General features: G+C 39.4%; 2 protein-coding genes across 2 annotated transcripts; both read left to right on the plus strand.

The window, feature by feature from the left end:
* Window positions 1-4,149: 4,149 nt before the first annotated feature.
* LOC311081903 (scavenger receptor cysteine-rich domain-containing protein DMBT1-like) lies at window positions 4,150-7,996 on the plus strand. The gene is made up of 8 exons (XM_084112593.1): window positions 4,150-4,463; window positions 4,719-5,036; window positions 5,234-5,539; window positions 5,623-5,925; window positions 6,097-6,405; window positions 6,570-6,872; window positions 7,686-7,774; window positions 7,875-7,996. Exons 1-8 carry the CDS (start codon window positions 4,283-4,285, stop codon window positions 7,962-7,964), a joined length of 1,899 nt encoding a protein of 632 aa, XP_083968719.1. The 5' UTR covers window positions 4,150-4,282; the 3' UTR covers window positions 7,965-7,996.
* An 81-nt stretch (window positions 7,997-8,077) lies between these two features.
* LOC311081919 (scavenger receptor cysteine-rich domain-containing group B protein-like) lies at window positions 8,078-14,632 on the plus strand. The gene is made up of 6 exons (XM_084112610.1): window positions 8,078-10,164; window positions 10,586-10,635; window positions 10,745-11,071; window positions 11,149-11,466; window positions 13,120-13,247; window positions 13,328-14,632. The coding sequence occupies exons 1-6, from the start codon at window positions 10,148-10,150 to the stop codon at window positions 13,442-13,444; spliced, it is 957 nt and encodes a 318-aa protein (XP_083968736.1). The 5' UTR covers window positions 8,078-10,147; the 3' UTR covers window positions 13,445-14,632.
* The last annotated feature ends 3,698 nt before the right edge of the window (window positions 14,633-18,330 follow it).

Here is an 18,330-nt window from a genome sequence, read left to right on the forward strand (position 1 = left end):
AGCTCTAAAAAGATACTGCCAACCTGAGGATCTAAAAATATGACCTTCAGCAATTTACAGGTCCAAAACCCTGACTGTAAAAAATATTTATACACAATTATTTGTCATGGATAGTCCCTCAATGTATTCATTTATTTTTACCAAGCCACATTAAATGAGATCTAAATGAGAAATCAATCTGGAGTTTAAGCATTAACTTTATTAGTCCTACTGGCATCTGAATGGTTATAGTAAAAGCATAGGTGGAGGTTGAACCAACTCCAGGGTAAGGCTAAGAAGATGTGCTTCCTCTTTAAAAACACATTTAAATAGATTTCCTTGAAATAGTTTCAGGTTACGTGTCACTGCACAACCTACACATCCCAGCATAAATGCTTCAGATAAATTATTTATTATTCACAAACTACTGTTAATTTTAACAGGAAAAATCATATTGTATGCTGGGTTTGACCTTGCGCAAAGAGCGCTCCCTTGGTAATCACTAAAAACATACTCATTTTAGTCATCGCAATCTCACAAAGTTATGTTATAATCAATGAAGCTGACTGTACAATTCATTTTTTTATTTACATAATTGTTTGTTATAATGAGATGATTTGCGAATATGCAGAACTCAGAATCCACTTACTGCTCAAAACGCCACAGTTTTGTTCAGTGCTAGCAGCATAATTAGTGCATTAATGTTTTTTAAAACAGAGTTCTGTATGTATAGTTCTGATATAACAAAAGCTGAAAGTTACTAAAAATACATTTGTAGCCTAAAATTGGCAGACATGATATGTCTGAACATTTCAACAACAGATTCAAGGTACTTTTCATTATTTATTCAGCAAAGCAAATCATTCTAAAACCCTTGTTGTTTGAATAATATTCAAAGCAGCCAAATAGTGTGGATTTCACATTGGGTATGCCTCAATTATATTCAAAGCAAATACAAAGTTTAAGAAGTTTTATAAAAAAAAGAATCCATTCATCTGGAACTATGCCTATATTTACAACAGTCAATATGGCTGTCTTGAACTATTTTTAATCATTTCAACATAAAAAAAATGTATGATTGATTGAACAATGTTTTTTAGGAATGACAAAAGTCAAATATCTACATCTCAGAAATATAGGTGCATGTTAAATAACATATTTGGAGTAGGCCTATGTGAAATCTGCACCTTTCTGGGACAAAAACAGACACATTTACATTTAGTACAGTAGTTGTAGTAGAATGCTTTACAATCAGATTATGCAGTAATTTATCCATTAACAAAACAACACACCACAATAATAAAGTAGCTGAGGTCTCTACTGTTGAGGTTCTTTGCAATTTTAAGTTCACAGTGGTTATTAGTTACATGAAAATCTGGTTATTAAATCAGATCCTAAAGACAAAAAATTCCAGGCCTTTCTATTTGCAAATATAACAGCATAATGTATTCTCAGAAAGGTTACATAATATTTTCTAAGCTTAAAATAACAAACTAGATAAAAAAAAAAAAAGTTTGTCAAGACAAACTTGAAGTTGGCTTGAGAAAGCCTGACCAGAAAATTTGAAGTGCTTTTACGTGTAAATGCAGGTATAGCTCAGCATCTGTTTTTCATTAGGTAAGACTGCATTTTTGTTCATGGGGAAATTATACTCATTGGTTTAAGTAGACAAACATTGTGAACTCAGACGGACATGATTGATTGTTGACTACATGCATATGCCTTCATTATATGGAGGTGGGCCATTTGGTAAATTTATTCTTGAAAACACAGACAAGATTAGTTCCATGAGGCGGAACACAGCAACAGTTTCAGGTGTAATAGTTGAAGTATATGCAGGTTAGTGTCAAACGTTTTAATATATCTTTACTGTTCATGGAACTATACTCTCTCCCTCTATATAATTCATTTAAGTGCATGGAAGGATAGAGTATGTGGGCAGATGCTTTAGTCATTGCACTCTTTTTAAGTTTCTTCTCAAGAATATGCTCTATTACATATGGACCACTTGCACACAAATACAGATTTGCAATACATTTTGCCATACATGAATTTTCTCATGCCACCTCAAATTTGTCTGCATAATTTAGCGCTAATGTAACTGCACTTGATCACACAGATGAACATGCAGCACATACACGTTGAGAAGAGATGTCACAAGACAAAAGATCCTACAGATTCTTTGTAAATGGACAGAAAAAAAGCTGCTTCAGCATAAATGACATTTAGGGCTTATAATATAAGTGCTGGGATCATGAGGGATTAGTGTTCATATTAAAGACTGAATGCAAAGTTACTTACTTGGTAAAGCAAATCAACAAATAGATTCAAGATGTAATTTGAATATTACTCAAAGCAGCACAATGCATGAAACACAGGCTTCACTTCATTTCAGCCAGGCCAGTTGCAACAAAGCCTAAAATTAAATCTATCTGTTTATCATATAAAGCGATCATACGGAGCCCCTAAAGGGACATGGTGGTGGGAAAAATAAAGATGGAAGGAAAAATAATAAATCAATGATTTTCGTTCTCTCGCAAATGCCAAAAACGTTTTTTTTTTTTTTTTTCTCACAAAAACGTTTGCGTTCCCCCGAGAAACTGCGTTTGCTTGCAAAACCTTTTGAGCTATTTGCAAGCAAACACAAACTTTCTTGGCAGAACGCAAAGGTGTTTATGAGGGAGCACAAAGTTTCTTGGGGGAACGCAAATCATTTGTGAGAGAACACAAAGGCATTTGCAAATATTTTTTCCTCCATCATATTTCTTTTCTTCATGTCCCTTTAGGGGCTCCGTATGATCGTGTCGTGAACATTTGGACTAAACTGCTGGATTCATGTGGATTTTTACAATCTCTTTATGAACCTTTTGAAGCTTCAATATGGTAGTTGTGTGGACTGTCAATGGAGGGACAGAAATCTCAGATTTTATTAAAAATATCTTCATTTGGGTTTCAAAGATTAATAACTTGCAGTTGCTTTTTGATGTCATGCTCATGTGAGACAAATTTGATTGCACCTGCATGGACTTAAGTAAAAAGGTGTGTTGAAGTCAGTTGGTGGGAGGAACCAGAGCCAAACAGATTTAACCACTTTAAACCTCATTCACAACTCTACTTCCTAACATGGAGTAGGAGGGAACATGGGAGTGACATTTAACTAGTCATATGTTTGTTTTTTTTTGTTTTTTTTGACTTGCCAGTTTAGAAACAGAACAAAAAGCAGGTGTGATGATTGCAGAGTGTATGTGAATATCAAAACTGGTTCGTGTTATTTTGTGTCAAGCTAATTTGTAGAGTTTTTTTATTTTTTAGAATTAATTTGTTGAAGTTGAGGACTGTTCAGCAACAATGTCAGGCTCCCTGTGGCTCATTCCATTTCTGAGTAAGTAGTAACACTAACACGAACAAGCACGGTCAAGCGACTTTTTTAGGGACAGGGCTAGTATTTTTAACATTTTGTACTTTTTTCTGTTACATGAAGTTCTAGGCAAAATCATTTCAAGTACGTCTGAATCAATCAGACTGGTAAATGGCAACAACTCCTGTTCTGGACGAGTGGAGGTTTTCTATAACGGTTGGTGGGGAACAGTGTGTGATGATGGCTGGGATCTGTCAGATGCTGCAGTGGTGTGTAGAGAGATGGGATGTGGGAATGTGATAGAGGCAAAGAGTGCTGCTTATTTCGGACAAGGTTGGGAACAAGTATTTATAAGTGGTGTGACGTGTTTTGGAAATGAGTCTACGCTGAGCATTTGTGGATTTAAGAAAGTGGGAGAGTTTTATTGTGACCATTCAAGGGATGCTGGAGTCATCTGTCATTGTAAGTTCACTGCAAAAAAATATTGTCTAGTTTTTCAGTAAAATATCTAAGTATTCTTAAATCAAGATACATTTATTCAAAAAGCAAAATGACACAAGATATAAAGTCTTGTTTTCTGAAAAATCATAAAAATTATGGATAAAACTTGTTCTCCCTTTGAATTATTATTATTATTATTACCGTATTATTTTTTTTAAGTTATTGTTTTAAGTGTAAACTCAGCAATACCTTAAGTAATTTTGCTTCTGAGTCTTATTTGTACTGTGAAACAATTCAAAATACTAATCACTGTTTCTAATATTTATGTTGTGTGCATTTAAATGCATCAATATTCTGACTGCTCTGTGGAAATTAGCCCTCGTCAGGTTGGTGAATGGCAGTCACTCCTGTTCTGGACGAGTGGAGGTTCTCAATAATGGAACATGGGGAACAGTGTGTGATGATGGCTGGGATCTGTCAGATGCTGCAGTGGTGTGTAAAGAAATGGGCTGTGGCGAAGTTTTCGAGCAAAGGAGCGGTGGTTATTTTGGCCAGGGACTAGGGCCAGTATGGCTAAGTGATGTGCAGTGTTCTAACACTGAATCGACACTGAGACACTGCATTTTAAAGGAATGGGGACAAAACTCATGTGGACATGAGAAGGATGCTGGAGTTGCCTGTCACCGTGAGTACAAAACCTTTTATGTATGTGTGTGTGCTTAAATTTATGGTTAAATTTAATAGTTTTGCTGTCAATCATATATTTGAGACAAAACTACCAACATTATCCCAGTGGATGGGGTTTGGTCCATTTACATTATGGAAATTTGGTTGTAAATAATCCATAATATTTTATTAACAACATGACTTATCTGTGCATGAATTTGAGAAAGCGCATCAGATATAATTAACTGACAACAGCTCTCATGACATTATTCAGGCAAAATTAAGTTTTCAAATGGCATCAACGCTTGTTCTGGAAGAGTGGATGTTTTCTATTATCTTTGGGGAAACATTCAGTGGGGAACAGTGTCGGATAATGGCTGGGATCTGTCAGATGCTGCAGTGGTGTGTAGAGAGATGGGATGTGGGGATGCTGTAGAGGCAAAGAGTGCTGCCTATTTCGGACAAGGTTGGGGACCAGTATGGTTGGATGATGTCAACTGCATTGGAAATGAAGCCACACTCGGTGCCTGTGAGTTCAAAAAATTAGGAGTGTACACTTCGCATTCAACGGATGCTGGAGTCATCTGTCAGGGTAAGTCAATTTAATGAAATCAACAGCTTTGTGTGTGTTCCTTCCATTGCCATGCATGTAAGACCATATGAGATTATGAACTGAAGAGAAAATATTGTCACTGTAAAGTGAGTAAAAAACATCATGTCTGAATCTATTGGGTAAACTATCCTAATATGTTTGCTTGTTTGTTTTCCTTTACTCTTACTGGCCTTTAGGTCTTATTAAGCTGGTGAATGGCACTAACTCTTGTTCTGGGAGAGTGGAGGTTTTCTTTGATGGCCGATGGGGAACAGTGTGTGATGATGGCTGGGATTCTGCACGTGCCGCAGTGGTGTGTAAAGAATTGGGCTGTGGATATGTTATAGAGGCAAAGAGTGCTGCTTATTTTGGACAAGGATCAGGACCAGTATGGCTAAGTGGGTTACAGTGCGCCACTGACTCTACACTGAGAAACTGTAATTCACAGGGATGGGGGCAAAACACCTGTGGACATGAGAAGGATGCTGGAGTCTCATGTCAGCGTGAGTACAAAACCTTGTACTCAAAATAAACTTTGAGTCATTATATTTGATCCACTTATAACTCTTGTTTTTGTGGGCATTAGCTAACATTAGACTGGCTAATGGCAGCACCTCTTGTTCTGGACGAGTGGAGGTTTTCAAAAACGGTCAGTGGGGAACAGTGTGTGATGATGGCTGGGATCTGTCAGATGCTGCAGTGGTGTGTAGAGAGGTGGGATGTGGGGATGCTGTAGAGGCAAAGAGTGCTGCTTATTTTGGACAAGGTGCAGGACAGATATTTATGGGCAATGTAAACTGTGTTGGAAATGAGGCCACACTGAGCGTCTGTGAATCACGTAAATATGGAATGTATGACCATTCAAAGGACGCAGGAGTCATCTGTAACTGTAAGTAAAATCCACTGCTTTTCTAACTTTTTACACTCTTTATAGCAGCCCGGTGTGGGACTGAACTGATAATGAAGTACAGTTATTAGGCATTGTAAAGGGAGAAAACATCCTAAATACGTATTTAATTAATTCACATGTTTCTTTTGCTTTCATTTATGTGACATTAAGCTACTATCAGGCTCATTAATGGAAGAAACTCCTGTTCTGGAAGAGTGGAGGTTCAATATAATGGAATATGGGGAACAGTGTGTGATGATGGCTGGGATCTGTCAGATGCTGCAGTGGTGTGTAGAGAGATGGGCTGTGGGGATGTGATAGAGGCAAATAATGCTGCTTATTTTGGTCAAGGATCAGGGCCTGTATGGCTAATTGATTTACAATGTTCTAACACTGAATCAAGACTGCAAGATTGTAAATCAAGTGGATGGGGAAAAGGCAACTGTGGACATGAGAAAGATGCAGGAGTCATTTGTCAGGGTGAGTTCAAACTGCAGCCTTGTTCCTAATATAAAAAAAATGAACAGCGTGCTTTACATCCCTTGCATAGAATCTAGTCAATATAATACTAAAATGATTTGCATTAAGCTCAAACTCAAACTGAAAAAAAATATATATATATAATCCTTTTGTCTGAGCATTAGATATCGTTAGGCTGGTCAGCAGCACCAGCTCCTGTTCTGGGCGAGTGGAGGTTCTCCAATATAGACAGTGGGGAACAGTGTGTGAGGATGGCTGGGATCTGTCAGATGCTGCAGTGGTGTGTAGACAGATGGGCTGTGGAGACGTTTTGGAAGTAAAGAGTTCTGCTTATTATGGAAAGGGTTCAGGAGCAGTATGGATGAATAATGTAAACTGTTTTGGGAATGAGTCTACATTGATGAGCTGTTCATATAACAGAAGTCCAACCAGCTGTGCCCAGAAAAATGCCGGAGTCATTTGTGGATGTGAGTGCCAATTTTTTAATGTCAGCGAGTGATATAATGGACCCTTTTAACACAAACTGTGACGATGCATTTCCGTAAGTCTAGCACTTTCGTTATGTTTTCATTTTTAAAGTCACCATGAAATCAAAATGGAACATTCTTATGTTTTATGAAATATTGCAGTATTTTTTTTTTTAATGCTTGTACCCTCGTATTTTGAATCAAAATAACTTCCCCCTCCCTCTTGCGGCGACTTTTCTCCTCTTCTCTTCTCTTCTCTTCTCTTCTCTTCTCTTCTCTTCTCTTCTCTTCTCTGATGATGTGCTTACTGGTGTGAGGGTGGGACAACCTGTCACTCACATGAGATCCACCAATAGCAAACCACAATGATCCAACTATCCAATCAGTTCAAAATCAAGTCCCGACATTTTTTTTTTTTTTTTCGTTAGAGAAGCCGGATATACGTCACAATAGGGAACAAAAGACTATCGCAAATTCCATTTCATGTCGACTTTAAATTTTTTAAAGCAGGCTACATGTAGGCATACGTTACAGCACTATACTGTTTTATTACCTTGGCATTAAATTAGAGAAAACTGGTTCACTGCAATGGCTGAGGCAAATTTGACATCTTTCTCTCTTCTGACTGACGCAATCGATTTTTCTTTTGCTACTTTGCTAATTATTTTTGTTGTAGTTTCCGTTCACCAGACATTAAACCAACTATGAAGACTACAGTGTCTGAGAACCCTGGAAATGTGAAAATGGTCCATTGAGCACAACAATGATTTGAGCAAGAATTTTTTTTTTTTTAACTTTCTCACATTCACTCAGATATTAAAATCCTGTTGAAGATTACAGTGAAGGCTGAACTTGGAGTCGACCCAAATGATTCTGGAATCATAAATAAACTTTCAGAGGAGGTGAGAGCAGTGCTGCATCCTTCGCTACTTTTTGCTGTCATCTACTGTCTGCACATGGTACTGTTGGCTCTTTGTATTTACCTTCATTTGGATCTCACAGATGAAGAAGCTGCGAATAAATGGAACTTTATCATTGAAAACTCAGGCAGATGGAAAAGTCTTCAAAAAGACAAAAGGAATTGCACCCTGACATTTTGGTAAGACTTTAGCACAACTTTAAAACGGTTTAATTTTGAATTTAATATTTTCCACAATAAAAATGTACAATGATGTTGGTTTCTCAGGTCATTGCTGGCATGCAGAGAAGAAAACAAGGATAATCTAATAGGAAATTGAATGCTACAATATTTTATACATATATATATATATATATATACAATCTGACCTTTTATAAATATTATATTATGTAAGTTTTTCATACATGGCAGTGCTTCATATAATATTCCTGCAATTTTTGCTTTCCTAATGACGATACATATTTGTGTTTAGATTCTGAGAAAGTATCTTTGTTTCATATCCTAACTTGCTAACCAACATTTACATATGTCCAATATTGTACATATATGAACCTGTCTGGACTTTTATAATTGCACAAATGTAATTAGTGTAGTTAACAATAATTCAATTTGATTTAATTCCATTCTATTTCATTTCATTCACGAATCAGATTCAGACCATTGTAGAGTTACATACTAAATAATTTGCCTTGGTTATCAGGGTGATAATTTCCTGATGAGTGTCCATGTTGTCACTGCTGTTACCATGGTACTCTAGGTATGGTATCATGTTATCATATTTAGGTAATTATTCCAGTTGCTTTGTTTTTGAAACAAGAATGAATCATTCCACCCATGTCATGATAGCACTGTTGAGAAGCATCAAGGCTTGATGAGCTGGTGTCTCATTATTTGTCATAAATAACACACCAAAGTATTTTCAGGACACTTAGGCTATATGTTCAGACTGCAAGCAAATTAGAATTTTTTTTTTTTTTTTCAACTCCGATATTTTCAGGCAGACTGTCTGCACTATTAATTGCAAGTGATCGAATAAGATTTGTGTGTCCAAACATAACCAACCTATCTGCATGGGTTGCTTTGGTAACAACGTAGGCGTACCCATGTATGTGACTAGGCTTTCAAAACGGATGCAGGAAAAATGGTGCATCATCTCGCACTCCAAATAAGCGCCCTGTCGAGTTACAGTGCAGAACTCATCCGTCACACAGGAAAATGCTGAAATCTTTTGGACAAACCACTTGAACACTGTATGAATATTTTCAGCATTTCCGTCACAGGTTTCGACGTTATCATTGTGTGTCACCTTAAGAGTGATGCAAAAGACAGTTTGAATTCTGATTTGAGTAGCCAGAGCATCCAGATTGAGACGCATCTTATTAGAGTGGCATTTCAAACCACCTCCACGTGGTTAGAATCAGATTTGAAAAACAAAACAAAAACAATTTCATGTGTTTTTTGCTTTTCAGACTTTCAAAAATGAAGGTAAAATCTGGATATGCAAAAAAATCTGATTTTTTTTTTTCTTTTTTCTGGCAGTCGTAACATGGCCTTAAGTAGTTTTGTTAACCATTTGCAATGGGTAATGAACTGAGACAGACCTGTGCATGCATTTAGCAGGAAAAGCAACCTATTACTATTCAAAAACAACAACAGGGTGCAACATGCACAATTATAGAAACTAGAGTTTTATTTGAAACATGGCTTCAGAAGACATGTAATAAAGCATGCACGTCTTATTATGATGCTTCTTTGTTGTCCATTTTGGAGCTTGACAGACAGTCCTAAAGAATGCAGGATTATTTCTGAAAGGTAAATCTTCAAAAGCTTCACAGTTTGCATCTTGTTAATGGGGCCTTACAGAGTAATTAGGGAGGAACAACTCATTCAACCAAACAAAATGCAAACAATGAACAGCCTTTTGTGCAGTGCCAAGCAAGAGCATAAGTTTGAACAGAATTACAATTTCTGCAAACACCAAACAATGCAGACAGTTCCAAAGAATGAAGAAAAACCCAGCATTATGAGAGGGAGAACAAGTTGAAAGTGATAATATCTGAGAGACAGAGTGATTGCAACTATTGTGATCAATACCTCATAGTTTATTTTATGCCTAACCTGTTTGCACCCTTAGGTCACTGCTTCCTCAAGTGCAAATTACTAACTACTTTACCTGTTGAGTATATGCTGTAATTTACAAATATAGCCTATGTAAAATAATACACTAAAAAGGAGATTGTCTGGGTCATCTGAAGGGAGGAGACATGGGCTGGAGGTTGTACCTCCAGATAAAAACACTATAAATCGCCAACATACAAACTTATCTTTCAGAGGGAGGAAGAATACAGAAGCATACATGGGACACTTCAAAAGGTTTAAACCCTTAGTCATATTTTGAACTTTCTGACTTTATTCTGCTGCTTCTATTTCTGTGCTAAAAGAATAAATGTTAATATTTTTTATCTCAAAGTGTGATTGATTCTCAGGTATGATTCTCTATAAAAAATATATGTCTAGTAGTAATACAAATAATTTTCATTTAGACAATAGAATTAGAGAATGGTAATACTGATCTGTCAGCTTAACATGCTTTTAATGCTTTTTGATAAAAAAATAAAAAAAATCAGTTCAATTGGGCCACTTATGACTGTCAAAAATGGTCCAATTCATTGAGCTTTATATTTAGTCATAGGAAGTATAAGAAACTACCTATTACATTATTCAGTGCAAATCCAATGAAGTCATTCATTGTTCAAAGTTACTCTGATATATCTTTTAGTGTTATTTTTCTTAGTTTCTTTTCAGCAGCAATGCTGTGCACCATATGGCTCATTTTACTTCAAGGTAAGAGCTCAAACACAGCTCGTACATATAAACTACCTTTTAAGTTTTTGCCCTACATACTGCATAACATATTTGTGATTCTCAATGCTTTTTCTCTCATGACATGCAGTTCTGGGAAATTCCACAGTAAGCAAGGCTGCTTCAGTCAGACTAGTTGATGGCAGCAACTCCTGTTCTGGGACAGTGCAGGTTTTCCGTTCTGAAATATGGGGAATGGTGTGTTACAAAGGCTGGGATTTGTTAGACGCAAATGTGGTGTGTAGAGAATTGGGCTGTGGGGAGGCTAAAGAGGTGACGGCATATTTTGGGCCGAACTCAGGAAAACTATGGATAGGTGAGGCGAAATGTGTTGGGATTGAATCCTCACTGAAAGAATGTGCAGTGAGTTCACTGGAAGAAGGCAAATGCCTATTGTATGCTGGAGTCATCTGTCAGCGTGAGTAAAAAACCTTTTACAATACGTTCAATTGCATATCTAATCGTGCTCAATATTATCACACTTTATTTTTTCAGTCTCCTCAGTAAGAACTAGGCTGGTGAATGGTGTCAACTCCTGTTCTGGACGAGTGGAGGTTCTTTATAATGGAACATGGGGAACAGTGTGTGATGATTACTGGGATGCAGCCGATGCTGCAGTGGTGTGTAGAGAGATGGGCTGTGGGGACATTAAAGAATTCACCAATGGTTCTTTTTTTGGAGCCACATCAGGACAAATATGGATGGACAATGTAAACTGTACTGGGAAAGAGTCAGCACTGAGCACCTGTGCATTTCAAGGATGGGGAACACATGACTGTGGATTTTCAGAGCACGCTGGAGTCATCTGCAGTCGTGAGTTGAAAACCGCCAATTCCAGTTAAAGGAACAGTTCACTCAAAATTGAAATTGTCATTATTTGAGGGGTTGTTCACTGCAGAGCCAATGGCCCTATCCCTAAACCTAATGGCTTAAGCTCCACCTCTTAGTTACACAGAGCTGGGTTAGCTAGTCAAAAAGTATTTGACCCATATGGCTCTGCAGTGAGCACCACTTGCATTGTTTGCTCACCCTCATGCCATTCCAAGCCTCTGTGCAGTTATTTTGCTGTCAATTATTATTTTGAAAAGTTTTTTTCAATAGTTTTTTCCTGTTTTTTCAAGTCAGGATATAGCGCCATATTCAATTTTTGGTAGGAATGAAAACAAGGCTGTGAGGAACAGCATACAGTGCATTCAATAAATTGTACTGTTGTTGAACAACAACCTGATTGTTTAGATGATGAAACATCTTAAAAAAAAAGAAAAAAAAAAAGACCAAAACTCCATGAAACAGTTTTAAAAGATGTGAGTTGTGAAAAATATGTGATCTAAGACCTTGTATAGACCTAGCCCATTGTATGGACTGTATGCCTATCCCTCACAGCCTCATTTTTCTGCATTAAATTAATCTGCAATCTGGCGTCTAACTCAACTAATGTCTATGAAGGCGTCATACAAGTAAGACAGAATTTTAATTTTTGTGCATCTTATTACGTGAACAGATTAGTGCATATTCTCAGGTGCAATGGTATGTATGCAACGCTAAAATAAAGATCTGAAAAGCTCTTGTTGTATAGTGAATGAGTAAATTAAGTAGACAGACTATTAGCATACTCTGCTATTCTTTATAATCATGTCCTGGTTGTTTTTGTTTTAACAGCCACACACAGTCTATAATAAAAGCCAGCTATAATATATATATATATATATTTATAATTATATATTATAAAATTATAATAAAGATTGAGATAAATTTGTTGTCATTTGGTTACTAACCAAAAGCCATCTTTTAGGCAAATTGCTAATGGAAAAAATTTACATCTGGTACATTGTTTTTTCAGCACAACTGACGTTCTGAAATGTTCTCCACCAAAACTAAGGCTCAATGCATTTTCCAGCTTTGAAATGTTATTTCTCAAGACTCACTTATGAAGTTTAACTGCCTCTTTCTATCTATTTTGGAGATCGACAGACCCTGATTATTGTAATTGTTTTTTGTTCTTTTTATCGGTGTGGTGTAAAGTGTAAAAATATCTTATAAATATTAGTAAATACATTAAGTAAATTATAAGCCTTGCATGCATTTGTGTTTAATCTATATTGCATTCTATAGGCAAGGCAAGTTTATTTATATAGCACATTTCATACACAATGGCAATTCAAAGTGCTTTACATAGAATAAATTAAAATAATAAAAATAATAATTAAAACAGATTAAACAGATTTTATATAAATAAATTCTACATCAGTAAATAAATTCTCATCTGATTTTTTTATGTTTTTGCCCTTTTATAATGTGTTTATCTTATTCTGGAAGAAATGGTCTGAAAACTAAAGTAATATTATATTATAGAAAACATTTTCCTAGTCCAAGAATATATATAATCCATAATTGGACTGATTTGATTTATTATATATATTAAAAAAAATTCTAACCTAACTTTGCATCTTTTATACTGCTCTTTAGAGTCCACTGCCACATACAAAGACCCTGGCCAGGACTCACGTATGAAAGTGCTGTTGAGGATTGAGGTGAAAACTGACTCCAAATTCAACCCAAATGATCCTGGAACCATGAGTAAACTCTTGGAAGAGGTAAGAGCAGTGGAGTTGCATATTACACTACTTTCTGCTGTCATCTACTGACTGCTCATGTTACTATTGTTCTCTCATAGATGGGAAAGAAGTTACAAATAAGCGGACCTTTCTCACTGACTTTGAAAACTCAGCCAGATGGAAAAGTGTTCCAGAACGTCTCCCAGAAAAAGAAAGTTCCAAGAACATGTAACTGACATGCTGGATAATGCAAATATATACATACATATAATTATTTTTGGATGTTTTGCATGTTACACGTTTTAAAATGTTGACTTTAATGTTCCTAATGTAGTTGACTGTGCCTCACAGGCAAATGTACCCAATCAATATAGTCGGCAATTTTTCAAAACAAATTAATATCACCCAATTAATGAAGTCATTAAAATGGCAAAAGATGTCAGCCTTATGTTGTGTATATTCTTTATAATCATGTCCTGGTTGTTTTTGTTTTAACAGCCACACACAGTCTATAATAAAAGCCAGCTTTCCATCAATCTAAAGATTGAGATAAATTTGTTGTCATTTGGTTGTAACCAAAAGCCATCTTTTAGGCAAATTGCTAATGGAAAAATTTACATCTGGTACATTGTTTTTTCAGCACAACTGACGTTCTGAAATGTTCTCCACCAAAACTAAGACTCACTGCATTTTCCAGCTTTGAAATGTTATTTCTCAAGCCTCACTTATGAAGTTTAACTGCCTCTTTCTATCTATTTTGGAGATCGACAGACCCTGATTATTTGTGTTGCAATTTCTGTTACCTTTCTGTTTACTAATAAAATGTAATGCTCCTTTTTTCAGTCAGTTATATTTTAGATTATTCTAACATAATGTCCTGTTCTAACTGCAGAGACACGATTTTGAATTGATAAATACAAGTCTTTTTTTTTTTGTCCCTAAAAATAAGTTGTATCAGTGTGATACACATAATTCACCACAGGATGGTGATGTTTAGTTACATTACTCTATTAACAGCTTTAACAAAGTAATTCGTCTCTATGGCCCTGTCCCAAATGGCACACTTCATGTGCACTTTCGGTCTTGTGAACTTACAATGGCTGCCGTGTGCGTGTGTCCGTGAGACTGCAGTGTGTCCCATTTGTCATTTTTAGATCTGCACCCTTGATGCGCACTTTTGCCGAGCCCGCGCTGATGCGGGCTCCACAGCAGACTTCTTCCCGACAGTCAAAGCGGCATTACGTCACGAAAGTGTGGACTCAAGAGGAAGACCGCGAGTGCTTAGGGTTCCATTTGGGACAGGGCCAAAGTCTATGGTTTGTCTCATTTGAGTGACTCTTGAATCAGCTTATATTCAAAAAGTACGGAGCCTCTAAAGGGACATGGTGGTGAAAGGAATTTCACTGAGTGAAGTGTCAGAGGTTTGAGTGTTGCCCTCAAGTGGAGAATCCAGGTTGAAAGCTTATGAACTTTAAAATGAATAATGAAGTCAACACTCCAAAAAAAAAAAAAAAATCCATTTGCAGATTCCCCAGTGGCTCAGTAGTCTGACTGGTGGTTCTAGGTCTGGAGAATCCAGGTTCAAATCTCACTCTTGGAGTGGAAGAATGCTTTAGTTTAATTGGTTTTTGATGAATTAAAAAAAGACAAAAGTCCGAAAAAAAAGAAAAGCAAGTGTGGAAGTGCCAGTGGCTCAGTGGTATGAGCATGTCCTCCTTGTCAGGAGGTTCCCGGTTGAAAACCGGCCTGGTCACGGAAGCATGCAGAATTGTATGATACAGCAAACACGTACCACCTCTACCACAGTCTGGCGTTGTTAGGAGCCGCTCGCTGTGGGAAACCAGCTCTGGCGGGTGCAGTCCTCCTCACTGCCATGGGCTGCTTCTGTGGGCCGCTCTACCACCAGGCTTTAACCAACGACCCCAGCTTTAGCAAGCTGGCACCAATCGGAGGCTCGTTGCTCATCGTTGGCTGGGCTGCAATGGCTCTTTGAACCCTGAGATGATGTTCTGTTTTGTTATTTGAACTAGAAAAAGAGGAGATATGGGGTGGCTGAAGGAGAAAAAGGGTGGAGAATTTCACATCTTACCTAAAACTAAAACCCTTTTCAGTCACATCTGGAAAGTGATGATAAGGCCTTGAGATCAAACATAACTCTTTTATTTCCCTCATAACTGGCAGTCAGACTAGTTGACTAAAACACTGCAATAGTCCTTCTTATTACACTTTATAGTGAGAATATCAGAGGGCGATTCATTCAGAGACTAAAAAGGTAACGCTACAACTAGCGACTGATTTGCTATAGAGCGAGCAAGTCATTTGACAAGAGAAATGGACTTTATGCGGAAAGCTACTTACAGGTGAGTCGCGTGACACTCGTTTCCTTCATTTTATCCGTCTGTGTGTCGGTTTTATCTGCAGTTGAACTGGAATATGTGCTGATAAAGTGACATTAAGAGCTGTCATCTCATCTGCAGGATCTGCACGTGTTGTTGTGATTGTCATCAAGCGTCATGTTGTCAAGCAGCAGAAGTGTCAGACTGAAGGAGAACCCTGCTTCTGCCGCCTAGTGGAGCGGATGAAGAACTGCACTTTACTGTCAGATTATAGTGGCGAGATCACATCTGAGACAAAGAGTCATGAAGCAGCAACAGAAACATGTTTAAATCCCACAGATGCAGTGACCATCTTTTACAAAGCCTGAGTCTACGTTACTTCATACACCTAGATTAGATACAAGCTCTATGAAGTAGAAAATAATTGTTTGCCTATGAGAAAGTCAGGTCTTTCTTTTTTATGAATGTATTTTATTTTAACAGAAGAACAGAAATTAGACTCGATTTGCAACGATGTAATTCACACAAATCTCCACAGGAGGGCGCAATAACTAGCCTGGCTCCGCCCTCCTGCGTACTTCCGCTCAATTTTATTTCCCTTCAGTACGTCTGGGATTGTGGTGTATTCTTTGGTTCCCTTTCAAGGCGGTAACTCAACATTACGTCAGCTATGACGCATATGGGAACTCCTCCCTTCTCCACTTTCGCTGAAATCTTATGGGCTAACGCCAGCTGGGGACAGCTGGCCAATTGACGCGAAGCATGCAAATACTGACAGGTCAGCGGGCAGTATAAAATGCATGGGCGCGAAAATTACGTCTGAATCTCTTTCTTCACGCTAGAAGTCTTATCTAAGTCATCGTGGAAGTTGCATTAGAGGAGTACTCACCCCTGTTTTCCTCTCCGCATCCGATGGCTGCTACATGCCAGATTTGTGTGGGTCCCATTGACCCACCCGACCAAATTCATCAGTTCTGTGTCACCTGCCTGGGCCTCGCCCACGCCAAGGCGGCACTCACGGACAACACGTGCACCTACTGCGCCGAGCAGAGAAGTGGCTTGGGCAACAGCGGGGATGAGGCCCACTGCCGCCAGCGAGCCGCTGGTGGGCCCTCCCCCGCCCGAAGACGAGTTTGACGCTGTCAACTTCACGGACGATAGCTTCCCCCGAGGAAGACGACTCCATGTTGCTCTCGGCGTCGGAAAAGGATTGGGCGTCTCAGTCAGACCGCCCCAACCAAGAGGGCCCTACAGACCTCCAGGAGGAGCTCATCAGGGTCCTCGGCAAGGCCGTCACGGAGCTGGACCTCACTTGGAACGCACCTGACGAGCCTGTGAAAAGTAAGCTGGACTCGTGGTTCCTCCTGTCGAGCCGCCGCCAGGCCGCATCGAGGAGAAGAACCCTGTTCTTTCCAGACGTGCACGAGCACGTGGTGAAGTCGTGGGCTGCACCCCAATCGGCGCGCACCCACTCTGCCATGCAGGGTTCACGGCCAACCAAGCAGACATAGCCTATGCTTCTGCAGGGGAGGCAGCTTCTGCTCTTCACGCCATGGCAATACTCCAGGTGTTCCAGGCAAAACTGCTTCAATCCCTCGACGGCGGCGCAGCTGATGCTGACGTCATCAGGGATCTGCGCGCGCCAACTGATCTCGCGTTGATGGCTACTAAGCGCTACAAGCCATCGGCCGTTCCAAAATGGGGTTCATGGTCGTCCTTAACAGACCTAGACAGCCCGCCGTGGCACCCCGCCCCGAACCGGACGCTCGTTTCGGCCGAAACAAGCAGTGGTCAGGGTCAGAAGAGGAGCCCGCGCCGCGAGAGAGCCAGCGCGCCATCCTCAGCTACCAAGCCATCTTCCTGACGGACCGATAAAGAGGAAGAGAGAGCGCACTGGAGGCCCCGCCCCCAAGCGCCATGTTCAATGCATCATGTCCCCCATGTTCCTACGGGTGACGATTGCTATGTGTGTTTGTGTGAGTTCCACAACAAAAACATGTATCCATTCACAGTCATTTCCCCCTGTGGCTCAGTGGCGAAATCAAAGGCTTTTGCGCCAGAGACCCGTGTTCGAATCCCGGCTCTGGCGTCAGATACAATTAAAAGAGCTTTTTCTTCCTCTTGCGCCCAACACTGTTGTCACTCGCCCTGTCTCAGAGCAGCGCAGAGCCACAGAACTTGATTATAATGGCCTCTCGAGGGCGTGAGAGTGCCAACACCACACAATGCCCACCGCGAGCCGCCCTCCCGCCAGTGCTTCTAGCCTCGTGTGGACGGGGCTCCGGTCAAAACACGCCATCAGTGGCTAACGCGTCCGCTGTGTCACTTTCTGGACGCGTGGAGGGCTATCCCGGGGCGTTTCACCGTGGATACTGGGAATAATTCAGCACAGATATTCTCTCCAGTTCAAACACAGACCTCTCCGCTTCAATGGCGTGGTCCCGTCACTGGCTTTGCCCCAAAACCTTCCCGTTCTGAGACAGGAAGTTCTCAGTCTGCTCGAGAAAGGAGCGATAGAGCGTGTCCCTCCGAGCGAGCAGGAAAGCGGGTTTTACAGCCGCTACTTCGTGGTGCCAAAGAGGGATGGAGGACTCCGTCCGATTCTGGACCTGAGACCCATCAACTGAGCACTTCACAAGCGCGCGTTCAGAATGTCAACACAGCGCGTTCTCCCCTCAGATCGAGCGGAACGCGCATCTTGAATTATCTGGACGACTGGCTGTTTCTAGCTCACTCAAAAGATGTGCTAATCAGTCACGTGGAAACACTGTTTCGCCATTTGGATA

Source organism: Abramis brama, assembly GCF_963993115.1.
Source record: "Abramis brama genome assembly, chromosome: 4".
Lineage (NCBI taxonomy): Eukaryota > Metazoa > Chordata > Actinopteri > Cypriniformes > Leuciscidae > Abramis > Abramis brama.

Bases quoted from the DNA above. Each gene is read 5' to 3' on its own strand.
- LOC311081903 (XM_084112593.1), top strand. From the start codon at position 4,283: ATGGGCTGTGGCGAAGTTTTCGAGCAAAGGAGCGGTGGTTATTTTGGC. The intron at 6,873-7,685 runs GTGAGTGCCAAT...ACATTCACTCAG, and splicing joins TGCCGGAGTCATTTGTGGAT to ATATTAAAATCCTGTTGAAG. The intron at 7,775-7,874 runs GTGAGAGCAGTG...TGGATCTCACAG, and splicing joins TAAATAAACTTTCAGAGGAG to ATGAAGAAGCTGCGAATAAA.
- LOC311081919 (XM_084112610.1), top strand. The intron at 10,636-10,744 runs GTAAGAGCTCAA...CATGACATGCAG, and splicing joins ATGGCTCATTTTACTTCAAG to TTCTGGGAAATTCCACAGTA. The intron at 11,467-13,119 runs GTGAGTTGAAAA...ACTGCTCTTTAG, and splicing joins CGCTGGAGTCATCTGCAGTC to AGTCCACTGCCACATACAAA.